Consider the following 18676-nt stretch of genomic DNA (forward strand, 5'->3'; position numbering starts at 1 on the left):
TGAACATGTTATTCATGCCAGCTAATACATACATGGGATAGATGGTATCTAAATGCAGTTATCTGCCAGAAATCTTATCAACTGTAACTTACTAAGTGGTTTGACAAGTTTGAAGTACTTGTAATCACTTAGATTAAGATGACTATTGAATAAAAAAAAATGAACAGGTTACACATTTGACTTGGGAATTTAAATAGGATAAGTTTGCACTATAATTTGGATACGATAGAATTTATTTTTTAGAGGTGCTACTTTGTGAAAATAGTAACAGGACTTTGGAGTAAGTGGGTGGCATTATATTAGTGAAATTAAAAATAAAATAAAAGGAAAATAATATGAGACATATTAATCACATTTGTTCTCAAATAAATTCTCTATCCTTGGGAATGTGAATGTAATAGGCTGCTTTGAGGAGATTCCGGCCAGCCCACCAAGGCCTCTCTGAATGCCCACCCCCTTGCCTATAGCTTCCATCAACTATTTCATACATCACCCCCATCTTTTGACCACTGTTTATTGAGTGAGGTGGTCTCATCAGCCTGCTCCATATGGACTCACAAGCCAGTGAGGCCTTTAGGGAGAAAAATGAGGCAACTGCCTAAGGGGAGCAGAAATGCTATAGTACTTTCTTTAGGGCAGGTGCATTCCTGTTCTTAATGTAGTACCTGGATTACAGTAAATTTTCCTTTTTGTTTAAGTCTAGTAAGTATTCCATGCTGCTGGGACTGTGGTGAAATATGTTCATACATAGTTGGTAGTATTATAAATTGTTTTATGTTTTTTGGAAAATGTTTGGCAATATGTACTAGGAGTATTAAAAATGTTCCTATCTGTATACTCAGTTGTACCACTTCTAGAGCTGTATTGAGTAATTTATCAGATTCAGTACTTGAACATTATCACAGTGCAGTTTATGATACCGAAAAATCAGAAAAAGCTAAATGTTCCAAAAGCTAACTGTATCAGAATGTGCCTGTATTTTGTAATGTTATTCAATTATTAAAATTTTTTAGAAAAATATTTAATGGTGTGGTAAGCTACCATGCTATTACATTAAGTGAAAAATCTATACAAAGTACTATACACATTCTGACTCAAATATCATGATTTATATATGTATATGTGTATAATGAATACAAAAAAAGTAGAAGAAAATGCACCCAAATGTTAAAAATGGTAATTTTTAAGCAGAACTAAATATAACATTTTTATGCTTTCCTATATCTTCATTTCCTATAATGATCATGTATGTAATTAGAAAAGTCCTGTTCTTAAAAAATTATGTGTAAAATAATGTCTTATTTTAGCTTTATAGAAATGAGTTTTTTTTTTTTTTTCATGAAAAACTTTGAAAAACTCAAAAGGATGTATTTATTACATGCTGTGCGGTGGAATAAAATGTATTATTTATCTTTTCAGTGGCAGGATATAAAATCTATAAGCAATAGTATTAAACTATAAGTTGTTAAAATTTAAATGGAAATGTGTTCATAGTTACATTTGTTTTAAAAATAAATCAGCATCCGTTTTAAATAATGAAGATTAAATACATTACGATAAAACTATTTTATTTTAATGTAAATATGTTTGCCAGATTTTAATCAAGTAACACCAGTTTAGAGATATACATATACAGATAGAACATATATTTTTTATAACTGTAAGGCATACTTTATGATATATAATCTTTTTACCACAAAATATATATACTTCTCAGATATGAAACAAAACTGATATGACTGGGAAGACACTACTACCTGGGACCAGAGTAACACCTTTACAAGTAGTTTAGCTTTAAAAATGACTTTGGTGGTATCTGTATACGCCAATTAGCTGGCATATTTTGGCAGTGTGAATCTATAAGACATTAGTTGAATTTCACAAAGGTTTCTGAAACTTGACGATTACTGCTTAGCAAGTCTATGTACAAAATGTGCAGTAGCAGGTACAAGTGGGCCAGAGTTGCTGATAGCTAAATAGGAACAAAAGCTTTACTGCCCTTTGGAAATTGGGCAGAGCAGTCTTGAGCTTTGATCCCCTGTTGCTCCTCTCAGGGTTTAACATATTCCAAATACCTTTATGTGGAAATCAAAAATAGCAGAACAAGAGCAAACTGGGGAGATGGCATTTCTGCCAGTAAAATTTTCCCAATCAACACATTCATCCAGTTTCTGACAGCATTCATTGAGTGGACATCATCTATCTAATGCAAAATGTGGCAAAATGTGGCTTTGCTTTGTTTTGTTGCACGGGGAAAGAAAAGCTTTTGTTCAGAGCTTTGGAAAGGTTCGTTGAGACCACATAACCTTTTTCTTCTTAAATTCTGAAAAGTAGCTAGTGCTCATTTGGTAGCGAAGTGCTGTAGAGGAATGTTTTTCTTGCTCCTTCTTTCACAAGATTATTTCACTGGCAGGTTTCAGGTGTGTCACTCAACTTCAACACATGAAGCAGACTTCTTGGTGGATGCGTTTCCATGATCTGAGGGACGATAGGAAAGTGTGCTCATTTTTGTTGATAGGCTTGAGTGGGATTTGGCCTTTGGGGGGATGTATTTCAGAAGCTGGAGAAAATATTTTTTAAATTTCTTCCCCAGAAAGCCATAAAAGAGAGGATTCAGGCAATTGTTAAAATAAGCTATGCAAATAGTGATGGGCATGGCAGTGTCAACAATATCTGCAATTTTACAGTCATGTATGATGCCCAGCTGGATCAATACATCCAGAAAAGTGAATATTTGGTGGGGAACCCAGGAAAAGAAAAAGAAAAGCACAATTGCCATAATTATCTTGAAAATATCATCGTTTCTTGGCTTGTTCTTCTGAATCTCATAAGCCCTCTTTAGGGTCTTCCAGATAAGAGTATAACTTGTAAGAATGATCAGAAAAGGAAACAAGAAACCCAGTATATTCTTGGTTAGGCCCAGTCCAATGGGGAGGGTTGAATTTTGGGATTCATAATGGAAAGCACAAACCGTGATATTGGTGTTCTCGATGAAAAATACATTTCGGTGGATTATTGTTGGCAAACTGGCCAAGCCAGCCAGCAGCCAAATAATGATGCAGGTGACTTTGGCCATAAGCATTGTGCGCCGAAGGCGGGACTTCATTGGATGAACAATAGCCAGGTAACGATCAATACTTAGACATGTAAGTAGAAACACACTGGCATAGAGGTTGAAACTGACACTGGCTGAAGCAATCTTACAGAGGTAATTGCCAAAGGGCCAGCGGTATTCCATAGCAGTGTAGACAGCCCACAGTGGCAAGGTCAGTAAAAAGCATAAGTCAGCCAGTGCTAAATTCAAAAGAAAAACACTGGCCACAGTCTTCAGTTTCATGTAAAAGTAAATGACAATCACTACCAAGCTGTTTCCAAATATTCCCACCACAAAGATGATACTGTATAAAGTAGGGATCATGACAAATATGTAATTGTGCCTTCCAGCTTTGGGACAGTCATCTTGGATTCTTTTAATACCATCTTCAGTGGAAGAGTTGAGGATCATTTTGATCTCTTGGGTGAATTAATTAGTCTCAGACACTATACCAGATGCACCTGGAGAAAATAAAAATGAAAAGGTAAAAAAAAAATTAACTTTTGGTAATAAACATATAGTTTTATTTTTCAATCATAGATACAGTAACTAAACTTTAGTCTTAGGAAAAAATAGATCATATTTTCTGGAGAAAAACAACTAAGTCTAAGTTTATACATTTGAATTCATTTTTAGAACATATTGCTTTTCTAGGAAGTGATAAATATCCTCCAGACAAATGAAAGTGGGGATCCTATGTGAATAAACTTATCTAGGTCCTTTGCATTTTTTCCAGAAGTAAATCCTAGCCTCCGAATTGATTTAAAAAAAACTTCAATCTAAATCTCAGAAAAATAACACTGAATTAAATTAGTTATTCAGGAAGACTTGAGTTTTTCCAGAGGTAGGCAAGGCTAATTAATTTGTCTTTAACCTCCGGGCGCCTGGGTGGCTTAGTCGTTAAGCGTCTGCCTTCGGCTCAGGGTGTGATCCCAGCGTTCTGGGATCGAGCCCCACATCAGGCTTCTCCGCTGGGAGCCTGCTTCTTCCTGTCCCACTCCCCCTGCTTGTGTTCACTCTCTCGCTGGCTGCCTCTCTCTCTGTCAAATAAATAAAAACTCTTTTAAAAAAATTTGTCTTTAACCTCGGAAGTGTGACACATCTGTATCTTATTCGTCAAACCATTTCTTTTCATTTCACAATATTTACTTAAATATAAACAGTATTAGCATCCTCCCTGAAGTGGTCAGAATAGCTGCCTGTAGGTTACTGAGGAAATTGGTCATTATGGGAACTGATTTGGGAAGGGATAAGGGGGATGACTCAAAACTTTGTGGAACAGCATTCTTGCCATGGTTTTCCGGCCACTACAGGCAGTACCCACTTTATTCTTTAACTTCAAACTCAGTCTAGCACAAGAGACTGAATCTCCTAACTCGTGTGCTTGCCGGCAATTTCTGGAGTGAACTCTGAGGTTAACCATTTGTATAACAAGAATGTCAAATGAGCAGAATAGGTCAGGATTATCAATAAAACACGTCTTTCATTGGGGGTTAAGATAGCAGCAGTTCTTTAGGGTTTTCCGAAGAATCAGATGCTCAGGAATGAGCACCATAAAGACTTCTGCAAATATTTGCTTCAATATTTTACATAATAAATAATCAAGCTATTCATTTATGTGATTTAGAAAGTCAACATATTCTGCCCTAGCAGAGTTCATCGAAAAACCCTTGGGAGGGAGGCTGAGGATGCCATGAGGGTAGTAACATCAGAGCATGTGGTACAGGCACACTCTGAAGTAAAAGCTCAGCATCCAGCACAGGTGAGGCTGGCTGGGCGGGGAAAGGGTGCTGGGTAAAGATCCTCCTGCTACACCGGGAGCAGGTCCCTAGAAGAACATGGCTGTGCATTCCTCTTGTAGCAAAGTATCCTGGACAAGAAGAGGAACAAGAATAAGACAGTACTAGTCTGCCCAGGATAACTGTGCTTGGCACCCAGGGGAGCTGGACGAACACATACGCCTAAGGTAGTGTTCATCTTGGTGTAAAGGTGCTGTGAGAGGGATGGATGAGACTCAGGTAGTCAGATTTTAAGAGAGAACATTAGAACGAAAGAGCTTCTTAAGTGGCCTCTTTGCCTTTCCCAAGAGGTAGTTATTCTCCTTATCCAAGGTTTTGGCTTCCTGTCCCCATTAGCTCCTCCTTGCGTACTCAGCCTTAGAGAATTGAAACTTTTTTCTTCTCTTTTCATTCATGGGAGCATTAGCATCCACAAACAAGCAAATGTCACATCCTCTGTGGAGCCTTTCTGACTTGTCTGGGCAATTGGCTCTTCCATTTGCTAAGCCACTTTGGCACGTTGGATGCAGGGATTGACAATATATTATAATGGTCTGTTGACTTGTCTTCTCCACTGGTATGTCAGCTTCTTGAGGGTGGAGCCTGTTTCAAAGAATGATCTTGTTTACTAATGGAGGCTCCAGCCTATTCCAGGGGACAGATGATAAGTGTTGGATGAATAATGCAGCCAGAAGACACAAGAATGGGTAAATAGCATATAACTTAAAAGCTATGAGTATAGCATATTGAGACTAGTTTCTGTGGGGCTAATGAAATAATTTACATTTTGTTCCTGAAAGGATCTTATAGAAAATACTCAATGTTAACCTGGGTCTCACCTTGGATAAAAAATCAAAACCAAAAGCAAAACCAAACCAAACAAACAGACAAAAAAAAAAAAAGTCCTTGGTACTTTTAGAAATATGTGGTTTCTAAAACAGAAGAAGATGAAAAGAAGGAATAAATACAATGGAAACTAGGGCTAGGCTCTTAGGGAGATATGACCTATTTCTTCCTCACCCAGAAGGATTTCCCTACATTTTGCTGATTTTTCACTTTATTTTATTATAGTTACTGGAATTATGCCAGTTTAGAAGTATAAATTCCTTTAGGTAAACAACTATTCTCTATTAAAAATTAAATGCTTCGTAAAGGGTTTATGGGCTAGCAGTCATTTACGCCTTAATGTGTATTAATTTACTTATTTCTTCTTCTAACATCTGGTTGAGATCAGTTGGATTTTGCCTAGGAAAAAAGTGGAAATGTCAAGGTTAAAGAATCTCAAAGATTAAAAAGCAGCCTGGGTGAACTCCATAACTGAAAACTAGGGCAGAGGTAAATATTTGCTTCAGCTTGGGCACAAGGGAACTAACAGATAGGAAGGAGTAAACTTAATGCTTTAGAATCCCTTGGATGCCATGAGGGTGGGTGCTTGAAAGTAGGGAGGAAATTCTCCTCTTTTTCTTCTTTTCTCTCCTGACCCTAACTCTAAGGGTACACGTCTCAGCATGGTTCCATTAATATTGTGTCTGGAGTGAGTAGAATTTGATTGAATAGTCTGAAACTGTAACCATCATTTATTAAAGAATTTCTATGGGAAAAAGTTTGCATTTGAAAGGACCAATTTATAAACATTGCTTTGGACTCCAATTCCTTCACAATCTGAGGTCAGTTTCTTCTTCAGTTCCCATTGATCCTTATTGACTAATGTTTAATACATAAAAGGCTGCTCTGAAGAACTAGAGGAACATCCCTGGAAATTTTAGTAAGGTATTTATTATTTATTTATTTATTTTTAAAGATTTTATTTGTTTGTCAGAGAGAGACAGAGAGTGCACAAGCAGGGGGAGCTGCGGCAGGCAGAGGGAGAAGCAGGCTCTGCGCTGAGCAAAAACCCTGGGATCATGACCTGAGTCAAAGGCAGACGCTTAACCGACTGAGCCTCCCAGGTGTCCCAGGTATTTACTATTTAAATGAGTATATCACTTGAGAAACTCTGGACTCACATTGAATATACTAATTAGAAGAACATTTTATATAAATATATAAATATTTTTGTAATGACCAAGACTTCCTGCCAGGTAAGGAAATAAATTTTCTCATATTTGAGGGGAGCAGAAAGGAGAGAGGAATTTTAGATGATAGAAACAGTGGGAGCAAGCACAGGGAAGCATAAATGCAAATAGTCCTTTCAATGGGCAATCATGCATTTCATATATTCACTGAACACCTACTTACTATGTGCTGGGGTTAGGGATGCAAAATGAAAAAGTTCATATTCCTTCTCCTCCTTTTAGGCATTTGAGTCTACTGGGTGGGGGATGACCAAGAGCTTTAAAGACTGAATTATCTCCAGTGTTGAATATTATACCATAACAGGGTCATGTGGAATGTTCTGTATTTATCATTGATCCAGCTTGGTGGCGGGAGACTGGGGGAGTGATCAGGGGCATCCCCCCAGAGAAGATGGCATTTGGACTTTGGAGGATGTATGGGAAGAAAAGTGGTTAGAACTTAAAGGCAGCACCGGGCCAGTTGAGGTAGAGTAGAGATTGTCATCACTTGAACTTTTCCCTCCTTACAAATGTCTGCAGCATCATCCCTGGGAAACTGCTCTTGTAAATTTACAGATATCGCATAACCCCCTGGGCAGTGGTGTGGGGTCTGAATGTGCGCTGGATGTGAGGGTGACACGGGCTGTAGTGGTGTGCAAGAAATATTGTTCTTGGTCGGCACTCTTGCCACTGATAGGCTTTCCTAGAGAAACTGGATTCTCAGGAAAGAGGGAAAATGGAACTCTTGTGATTAGTAGGCACCTATGATTGATGATAAATGAGTGGGAAAGAGTAGGATTCTTTTCTCTTTGAAGCTGAAAGGATGCTGTTTTGATGAGCCAAAGGAAAGAGTTGTGATCTATTAGGAACAGCAAACTTATGAGTCCCAGAAAGCAGCTATATTTCATCCTACTTCTTCTCCCAGTAGGGTTTTAGGCAGGTAGGATATACTGATAAAAAAACACAAGAGGATCCACCTCTCCCTATTTCTGGGTCTTACCATAGCTTTTACACAGGCTCTGTGCCTTATATGAATTCCATAGCACCATTTATTTCTGGGGGAAAAGGGGTGGGATTTGGAGTCAAAATACTTACAATGGAATCTTCCTTTGCCACTTACAAATCTGTGTGGCTCTGGGTAAGTCACCCCATTTCTCTGAACATAAGCCTCGGTTCCCTTATGTGTAAGGAATGGGAACAGTGATTCTTATTGCACATGACATTATGGGCATCAAATGAGATAACACAAAAGCATTGGGCATGTATTTCAAGCAGTATGTGTTTAATAAGTGTGTTTTTTTGAATCTTTACTATTATTTTTTGAATGCAAGGCAAACATTGACTTAGCCATGGCTCAAAAAAACATGAAAGATATTTTTTTTAAAGGTTTATCACTGGTAAGCTCTTTCTCTTGCCATAAAAGGCTAAAAGTACCAGGATGTTGTTCTTTCAAAGTATGAGTAAAAAAATCATCTTAAACAGCTGAATACATTGGGCATGAGTCAGGTGGGAACTTTCAATCTGCTGTAAACACAAGGTTGGCTCGTGGTGACCACGCGACATTTATCCACTGCTTGCTTTCATAGTAGACACCTTGTGTTCCTTGACAGCTTCCTTTATTCTTAAAAACAAGCCTAAGAAGCATTTCTTTCTTTCTTTTCTTCCTTTTCTTTCTTTCTTTCTTTCTTTCTTTCTTTCTTTCTTTCTTTCTTTCTTTCTTCCTTCCTTCCTTCCTTCCTTCCTTCCTTCCTTCCTTCCTCTTCTCTCTCTCTAATTCTAAGAATATTTCCTCAAGACTTTTGATTAGAATATTAATACCTTCTTAAGCTTTTAGGCAAGCCAAAGCCAATCTAATTAAATTGTTCATTACAAGCTCCTTTTTTAATGAGTTTGCAATCTAAGGGAAAAAAATACCACATAGTTTCCTATGATAATAAAGAGAGAACTAAAAGACAAAGTAATTATATTTTAGAATAATCTTCTATCAAAGTATCTTTCTCAAATATCTAAAAGAGTAGACTAGTGTTTGTAAGTCATTTGCTTGGAGTGCTGGGCAGCTCAATAAACTATCTTGTTCAAAAGTCATTCTCTTTATTGCTCTTATTTTATAATTCAGACTTTAGAAAGCAACTGTTTATGCTCCAGTGTGTTTCTTCCCCTCAGTAATGAATGAGGCATTCTACCAGGAACAACTGTTAGTCAGTATCCATTTGTGAATTCATTGAATCATAGAAGTTGGCAGTAAAATTTTCAGGGTTTCTCCTTGTTTCTTTTTCAAATCCACTTGTTCTTATTTCTTAACTTTCTGTTCTTATTTTATGGGGTCTATTTGTACCCGTATCTCTTTAAACATTTTGAACATCTGTATGTTAAGAGCCCCTATCCAGTTGCTTTACTATTTGTAGTTCGTACTTCTTCTCATATAAATTCTATTTGTTTCATCTGTGAACACTCTTTTTTGGCTTTTGCCTTCATCTTAAATTTTGTAATCTTTGTGAGTTAATCTGCAGTGGGGATTAACTTCTTTAGGAGGCCTGGTGTCTGGATGGTGGGGGCCTGTGAAATTCCTGCTTGGGCATACAATATTCACATTTAATGCCAGTTCTCAGCCTAGTTTCCAATGCCATACTTTTTCTTCAGATAATGCAGATTTGGCGTCCCGCCCGTTCTCAAATTTTTGTCTGCAGAAGTTATCTAGTCTTTGGTCACAGTAGGCAGTAGTTTTCCAGTTTCTGGCTTTAACCAGGAAAGCCAGTTTCACTCGCCTTTAGTGCACATGTCTAATGGTCTTGACTTCCATCTGGTAAACTCACTAAAACTTTATCTTGGTTGTGTAACTGGTATCGGTTCTTCTCTGTCCCATGTGGCCTCAATTCTTTTTTCCTTTTTTTTTTTTTTTTAAGATTTTATTTATTTATTTGAAAGCAAGAGTGAGAGCAAGAGAGAGAGAAAGAGAGAGAGAGGGGACACCAGGGGAGGAGAGAGAGAGGGAGAGAGGGAGAGAGAGAGAGGGAGAGAGAGAGAAGCAGAGAGAGGGAGCAGAGAGAGGGAGAAGCAGAGAGAGGGAGAAGCAGGCTCCCTGCTGAGCAGGGAGCCGGATTACTCAGGGCTTGATCCCAGGATCCCTGGCTCATGACCTGAGCCGAAGGCAGATGCTTAACTGACTGAGCCACCCAGGCGCCCAATGTGGTCTTAGTTCTTATTCAGAGATGTGATCTGATATTTTATGTGTTTAGAGAAAGAAGGGTAATGTCCATAATTGCTTAATTCATTGTCTTCATCTTGACTGGAAGTTGCCCAACACATTATTTGGAGATAATAGTTAAGTTGCTTGGACTCAATAGCTTTGGATTATAGTCTTGCCCCTATTCATGCTTACCCCTACCCCCATCATGCCTTTTAATGAAGCATCCAAGCCTTTCTTGTGGTATTCCCCTCCATCATGGTAATCGTGGCAGCCATGAAGAAGGCAGCATGGCAGAGAACTTGGCACCATGGGGCAAGTGACCAGAATTCCTTTTAAATCAGATGCACAAGAGAAAGGCTGGCAATCCTAGACTAACCTCTCTATGTTAAATACTTTTCTGGGAGATGATTTTGTTTACCTCTTCATTTCCTGGGTGAATATTTCTCTTAGAACACACAATGTATTTTGTTACAATTATTAATGCCATACTAAATAAGTACTCAAGATTCAGTGTTCTTAAACTTAATGAATGGCTGTATGATATGTCTATGTGGTAAACAGTGGTTTCTGGCCTTCTTCCCAAGTCAACATCATCCACTGTGGCCTGCCCTCACAAGAAATGAAAACAGAACTGCCATCTTATTTCTGCACATACCAATTCTAACCAGCTGTGGTGATGGTGGTTAAATGTCCTGCGATCCTCAACTAGCCCTCCCCTCTGCTTTCCAAAATAGCCCAAGAATAGAAGGAACTCAGCTTTATGAAAGGAAATTCAGAAGTTCCTTCCAAATTAGGGTTTACACTTCAAGGAAAATAAAACGTGAATCCTAAATTTTTGCTTGTTAGAAATTATTCAATACTTTAATATCTAATAATGTTAAACCAAATTACAATTCAGTTTGTCTCTACTTCAGATGCTTCTGTTTATCATAAATTATAGTTCAAACAACTCACTTGTGACGAATATCCCAAGCCCCCAAACAACTCCCTTTATTCCTATGATATTTCTTCCTACTCTTTTCTATCCTAAACTCTTGGCTGTCTTTTTTCGCTGTATTTTTAATTTTTTTTTAATTTCAAAAAGGAAAGAGAAACAGGTAGGGATGAGATACATGTCATTAAGTCTAATCATGTGCTTGAAATCGTCTTTGACTTGTTGGTGTTAGTAGAAAATACTCTTACGTTAAAAATAGAGGGTCATGGAAGGCTTTGGTGAGCCTTGAGAGAGTTGTGCTGCACAGACTAGGAGAAAAGGAAAATAAATCCACCTTGGAAGAAAGCTTGTATAAAAATGAACTCCTGTCCTCTTCTACTCCCAAATTCCTCAAACTTAGAGACTCAGAATTTCCCCAAGGGAATCATAACCACATTTCAAAGGGTCAGCATCTCGGCCATTCATTGAAAGGAAGGAAATATCATTTTTAATAATATGGCTGTTGGAGATTGTTCACAAGGTTTTCTTTTTCAACAGATGAAAAAGGCAGCTCCTATGTGGGCATCTCTGTCAACAGCTGTTTTATCCAACTTGTGAGCAAAACCCATATATTGTATGTTAAGCCACTGTATATTTGCTTCTCTGAGATTTTAAATCAGCAGCAGAAACTGCCTATCTCATTTCACATTCCACTTTAAAGAATATGAGGAGTTACTGGGAAAGAAAGGGAGCGCTAATTAATTTGTGCTCTTATGAAATTATGATAGTATTATAGAATTTATATGTATTATGAGTTTTATGTTAGAAATTACTGGCCACGTGGCAGTTCATTTCAGATTTAAGTTTTTAACATAGAAATCACATAATCATACGTTTAATTTAATTTTTAAAATCTTTTTTAAGGTTTTTTTTGTCTTTTTTTTATCATGTTCAATTAACCAACATATAGGACATCATTAGTTTTTGATGTAGTGTTCAACAATTCATTAGTTGCATATAACACCCAGTGCTCAGAATCATATATTTTAAATGAAGCTAGAAGGATCAAATATTACCTGTATTGTGCATGTTTCCCCAAATTGCATAATGTTCTGATTGTAGTAAGAATGCTCTTTGAATGATAGTCTACAAACTGGGCCTACGCAATCTATAAGGAGACTAGGATTCTAATTTTGGCTTTCTCATTCACTAACTAGGTGACCTTGAACCAGTCACTTAGCTTCTGCAGACCTCTTCATTCTCAGTGAACTAGTACATGGTTAAAGAAATCTCCTGAAACACTGAAATTTTATAAACTTTCTTTGGAACAGGTATATATCTTTCGAAGACAAAGGCAATAATGGCTTAACAAGTAGAAATGACCCGATAAGTCATTAAATCAGCCAATATCTATCTGTTGATATGTATGTTATTAATGCCATAATGATTTATTTATTTATTAAAAAAAGATTTTATTTATTTATTTAACAGAGATAGAGACAGCCAGTGAGAGAGGGAACACAGCAGGGGGAGTGGGAGAGGAAGAAGCAGGCTCATAGTGGAGGAGCCCAATGTGGGGCTCGATCCCATAACGCCGGGATCACGCCCTGAGCCGAAGGCAGACGCCCAACCGCTGTGCCACCCAGGCGCCCCCACATAATGATTTAATAACGTTCTGTAGTTAAATACAAGAAGTTTTTTTCTTAAAAACAAAATGAATTTTGCCTTTTACTGAAGATAAAGAAACTCTATGTAAGAGTAATATATTACAGTGACATTGGTTTTTCTGCCCAGTTTTTAGATTATCTACTCAAAGAAATGTTTTCCCAAAACAGCGTTTGGATAGCTGGTTGTGACCCTAGGTTATTGAGGTCAAGGGTATAGGTTTGAGCCCTAATCTAGACTAGCTAGATTAGTTTCTAGACTGTGGGCCTCTCAGGCATCCCCTGTGTTATTCATTGGCAATTTCAGGTGAAAGGGTCAAGACAGATTTTTCATGGCTGCAGATCAAAATTACAAGCATGCCCTGCAGTTAGGGAGTCAGGACCACATCATCCTATTAAAAAGGTGGCACCATGTGTTATTGTTAAAAAAAACTCATACAAAACAAACCTACTTTCAGATTTCTTTGTGGGGAAAATACAACTTTTTAAAGTTTAGCAAATAGTTAATGGGATTCAGTTGCCCAGATAAAAACAGGTAAGGGCAGAGTATTATAAAAGAACCTCGCAGTAATGTATTATTTAGAATAATATTTTGAAGTATTATATTAGCCAGTGTTTTGAAGGGCTAACTGGACTTTGTCCTAAGAAGATGAATTCTGTAAGGTAATATTTGATTTTATCATAGAGTTACATATTTTTTTTTGAAACATAGTTTTGTATGCTACTTTTTTTTTAAACATTAAAATGCTGTAAAAACTGAGAGACAGCAGAATAGTCTCTCAGTGAAAGCACTGGATGAGAGTTCTTTCAGAGTCTGCTCTGTCACTAACCACTGACACAGGTAATATAACCTCTTTGTTATCCCTTAAAAATTACAAAATATTTAGAATGGAAATAGTCACCCTTGTTTTCACCTCTGTTTTATAGATTGTTAAAGGTAAACAGTGAGGTCTTAGGAAGACATGAAAGCACTTTGAAAATATAAGTTTTCTAATATAATTTCTGTAACGGAAGGATAAGTGAAATTTAATGAAGGAAAGCTCAGAACTTCAAAAACTAATGGAATTTTTTTCATTCAGAAACTCAGCAGAAATACTTTTTATTATTTTAATCTAACGCATTTATTTCAAGAATTATAATGAGGCATTTGATTAATGCTGAAAGAAAGGTCAAATGGTAGATACTGTATGGCTTCTACATTTAATACTTGTGGCAGCAAATATCTTGGGTATAAAGTGGGGCCCTCAGACTAAATCTGACCAACAGATTTATTTTCTCTGGCCCCTGAAGCACTTACAGCTTTTGGAATTTGAATTTTCTATGGTTTACTAATTTCTATGGTTTACGCTGCTATTTTCGCATTCTTTAGGTCAGTGCTGTTCAAAAGAAATTTTATATGAACCACATATGTAATTAAAAATTTCCTAGTAGCTGCACTAAACAAGTAAAAAAAAAAACCAGGTGAAATTAATTTCGATAATATATTATTTGATCCAATATATCCAAAATATTATCATTTCAACATGTAATTTCATAAAAATGAAAATATTTTATATTTTTTTGGTACCAAGTCTTAAAAATTAGGAGTATAGTTTTATGTTTCCAGCACATCTCAGTTGAAAGTAGCTGAACGCTTCAAGAGTTCAGTCATCACTTGGGGCTGACTACCAAATTAGACAATACAGCGTTAGATGCTTACCTCACCTACAGAGCCCTTCTAGCAATGGTTCTGAAAATGTGGTCCTAGGAACAGCAGCATCAGCCTCACCTGGGAATTCCTTAGGAGTGCAAATCTCAGGCCCCAGTCCAGACCTACTGAATCAGAAACTCTGTGGGTGGGGTCCAGCAGGCTATGTTTTAATGAGCCCTCCAGGTAGTTCTGATGCACACTAATGTTTTAAAATCATTGCCCTACTGTCATCTTAATTTGCAACTCTGGCTTGTGTGCTGCTAATCATGATTAATAGGCAAAACCAAATCCAACAAATGAGAAAAGTGCCTTCAGCTGAAATGCTTTCATTTGGCTCTTCTGAGGCATCAAAACCTGAAATAAGTATGACAGATCCTAAAATATAGCTTGGGAATTATTCATTAGACTGTGTATTTCTTTCAGAAATAGTTAAGGGGTGCCCAACAGGATGTTATCTAATAAAATACTCCTTGCACTCATTCATAAATGTCTGGAATTTCTTCAGGTGGGATTGGGTTGACAGTACCCGCTTCCATACCTCCAAGATCTACCCGAGGGAGGATATACACTGACCCAGGTGAAAGCCAGACAAACACAGTAGAAGAGCATGGTGATGGGAACCAAAAGATCTGAATTAGTACATGAATTTACCTCTTATGAGCTATGGTGTCTTTAGCTTTTCTCTTAACTTATGACTCATTTTCTTCCTCTGAAAAATGATAATGATAATGAAGAAGTAAAAAAAATAACCTGTCCTGTCAGGCTCACAACATTGCTGGGAACCTCAGGAGATTATGTATGTGGAGTTGTCATAAGATCCTACAGATTTGAGACTTTTGTTAGTGTTACTAAATTTACACTATGGTGTAAATGACTGATTTCCCCCCTACAAGTAAAGCTGGATAAGGAGAACTAGGAAACTACACCGGGCACTGCAAGTGGAAGAAGCTAATGTACCAGAAAGAGGTAGAGAGACTCAGAGAGGGAGGCTGATGGAACTGCTGACAAGCTACTTGGCCTGGACGGTTCTTCCAGCTCTAATCACTCTCTTCAATACCTGTATAATTTTTAAATATAAATTACAGTGATACTATACCACTGATTGTAATAAAAAGTTTAGACATTCTATCCGCTGTTATTTACCATTCCATTCATTTCTGTGTGGGACTACTTGTATTTTCTAACTAAACAGCCTGTGATAAGTGGCACAAATGCTGGGCCAATAAAAGGTAACAATACTTTGCCAACTGAAAAATATGATGAGTTACTGGTGACTGCTGCGTCCTGTGAAAACTTCATTAGCAATAAATGGGTTGCCAGATGTCACACGTCAGATCTGAAATTAAAATATATTCCCAGTATTTGTGTGCAGTCCGAGCGGCAGAGGAAAAAATGAACTCTTTCCAAGAGAGCTACATAAGATACTGTACCACTTTGCCTTTGATTGTCTGTTTCTCCTCTGAATGTAAAATAAAATGTATCCCTTGGTTTGTAAAGTGGAAATACAGCATATCTGCATAGAAGGGCTATGTAGTGAAGTGGCACATTACTCATGCCGCAGCTACTCTTTAAGGACAAGGAGAATATTTTTGAACATTCTCTGCCACACCAAGACCACCATCTCCTCTTGTTTTTAACTTTGCCATAGCAGTTTCTCCTTTTCTTGCCTTCACTTTCAGCAAGCAATTTCTGCTTTTATTACTGACAACAAAACTGTTCAAGTCAGCAACTGTCAACGTCGACTCCACTCTTCCTGAACCCGCTGTAACAACAGCACTTCCCTCTCTTCACAATAGTAAAACTCTTGTTCTTCCAGCTGGCTAAGTTGACTCTGTTCTTGTCTTCAAAGTTACAAGCCTCCAGTCCGAAATCAACTGTGGTTAGGGAGGGAACCCCACAGTCGGAAATAGGACAGCACAATTGTACTCGAGCCAGCAGAAATTTCAAATGCTAAACCAGTGTGATAGAAATATCTAACATCTTCAAGTTTTTATAAACAAATATTTTTGGCTAAGGAAGGTCCATGTTCCTTTGCAATTTCAAAATCTCTGTAGTTACTTGGTTCCAGCTGAAGACCATGGATGTTTGAAACTGTTTTTTTTCTCTCCAATTTATTTTGAGGGGGGCTCTCTTCTGTAGATAGGTAAAGCTGATAAAGCAAATTAGAGGGTGAAAGTGAATTATCACTCTTAAGGCTCCTCTTGGAGAAATATTTACAGTATTCCTACCTTATTTGTTGGGATACATTCCAAGACCCCCAGTAGATGCCTGAAACCATGGATAGTACTGAACCCTATATGTAGTGTTTTTTTTTTTTACTCTGCATAAATACCTATGATAAAGTTTAATTTATAAATTAGGCATAGTGAGAGATTAAGACAATAAGAGAATAATTATAATAATACACTGTAACAAAAGTTATGTGAATGTGGTCTGTCTCAAAATACCTTGTATTGGGGGCGCCTGGGTGGCGCAGTCGTTAAGCGTCTGCCTTCAGCTCAGGGCGTGATCCCGGTGTTCTGGGATCGAGCCCCACATCGGGCTCCTCCACTGGGAGCCTGCTTCTTCCTCTCCCACTCCCCCTGCTTGTGTTCCCTCTCTCGCTGGCTGTCTCTGTCAAATAAATAAATAAAAAATCTAAAAAAAAAAATACCTTGTATTGTACTGATTCTTCTTATAATGATGTGAGATGATCAAATATCTACATGACCAGACGAAGTGAGGTGAATGATGTAGGTTGTGACCTAGCATTAGGTTACCATTGACCTTCTGACAGTATGTCAGGAGGAGGATCATCTGCTTCCAAATCGCATGTAACTGAAACTGTGGAATGCGAAACCACACATAAAGGTGGGGGGACTACTGTATGTAGAATTACTTTATACAGAGAAGCCCCCCAAAGTACTTACAAGTTTATTTCTGGAACATTAACAATGCATCAGATCCTGGGGATGCAAGACCTACTGCCCTTTGAACTTCACATAAAGGAAGACAGAGCATCGTTGAAGTGATTAGCTATATCAGTGGGGAAAATGTCAATTTAAACTTTTCAATTAATAACTTCAGCACAAAGTGACACACAAGTGTTCAATTGAACTTATTCAATGCACAGTTGTTTTATACTCCTTTATGATTTTGCTGGTACCTGATTCACTGAGAGGACTTATAAAAGCGGCTTAGTACTAACATTAGTAATATTTATGAATTATGATTAATTGAATGTTTATTATGTGCCAAGCATCATGATAATTGCTTTCCTATCTATAAGAGCCCTGTTTTGCACTGAATTGTGTCCTTTTGAAATCCATAGGTTGAAACCTTAGTACCCAATGTGACTCTATTGGAGGTAGAGCCTCTTAAGAGGTAATTATTGGTAAATGAGGTCATGAGGTTAGGGCCCTAAACCAATGTGGTAGGTGTTCTCATAAGAGGAAGACCACATCAGGAATGTGCTTACATGGAGGAAGAGCTATGCGAGAGGTCTATGAGAAGGTGGCCATCTGCAAGTGAGGGATAGAGGTCTCATCAGAAACCAACCCCGCTGGCACCATGATCCTGAACTTCTAGCCTGCAGACCCGTGAGAAAGTAAATTTCTGTAGTTGAAGCCACCCAGGCTGTGGTATTTTGTTAAGGTAGTCCTAAGAAACTATAACAAGGCCTATGAGGGTAAACACCATTAGTCCCATTCTTCAGATGAGGAAACTGAGGCTGAGAGGGTGGGTCCTTACATTTTTGAGATTCTAAAATTTCAAGGCTCAGTTATTTGTTTGGGAGTAAAGTCATCATTTCATACTCTACTAGTTCAGTGCTTCTCAATGGGGGGTAATTTTGCCCTCCAGGGATATTTGGCAACGTCTGGTTGGTTCTTACAACTGGGGGAGTGGGGAGTGAGGCAATGTTACTTGCATCTAGATAGAGACCAGGGATACTGCTAATCATCTTACAAGGCACAGGGCAGGACCCCACAACAAAGAATTATCTAGCCTAAGATGTCAATTGTGCAGCTCTTGAGAAACCTTATTCTAGTATCCTCCCCGCCTTTTTTTAAAATTCTTTATATCTGTAATTTCTGTTTTTTATGGAGTAAGTTAACTGTATACTATAGTTTATTAGTAGCTTCTGTTTCAAGTATTATATTCATATCATCCCAGGGAAACTATAGATCAAAAGGTAAAATCCTGCTGAGTAACCTTCAAATGTCCAAGGCCTTGTTGAGTACTTGATAGGAGCTCTGAAATGATGAGTTGACTAAATATTTGTTGTGGCAGATCATTCTAGAAATTACCCTCTCTAAG

At 37.7% G+C, this 18676-nt stretch overlaps 1 protein-coding gene across 3 annotated transcripts in view; it reads right to left on the minus strand.

The window, feature by feature from the left end:
- Positions 1 to 1547: 1547 nt before the first annotated feature.
- The window catches only part of AGTR1 (angiotensin II receptor type 1), a 45031-nt gene continuing 27902 nt past the window's right edge, over positions 1548 to 18676 (minus strand). For 2 of the 3 annotated variants that reach the window (XM_008707445.2, XM_008707451.2), the window contains one exon: positions 1548 to 3555. In XM_008707445.2, coding sequence (XP_008705667.1) covers positions 2426 to 3505 — 1080 coding nt within the window. In that variant the 5' untranslated portion in view covers positions 3506 to 3555 and the 3' untranslated portion in view covers positions 1548 to 2425. Of the gene's footprint in view, positions 3556 to 16827; positions 16867 to 18676 lie in introns of those variants that run through there. The other variant, XM_008707457.2, reaches the window with a different exon arrangement.

This window comes from Ursus maritimus, unplaced genomic scaffold (genome assembly GCF_017311325.1).
Source record: "Ursus maritimus isolate PB19 unplaced genomic scaffold, ASM1731132v1 scaffold_20, whole genome shotgun sequence".
In the NCBI taxonomy this organism is placed as follows: Eukaryota; Metazoa; Chordata; class Mammalia; order Carnivora; family Ursidae; genus Ursus; species Ursus maritimus.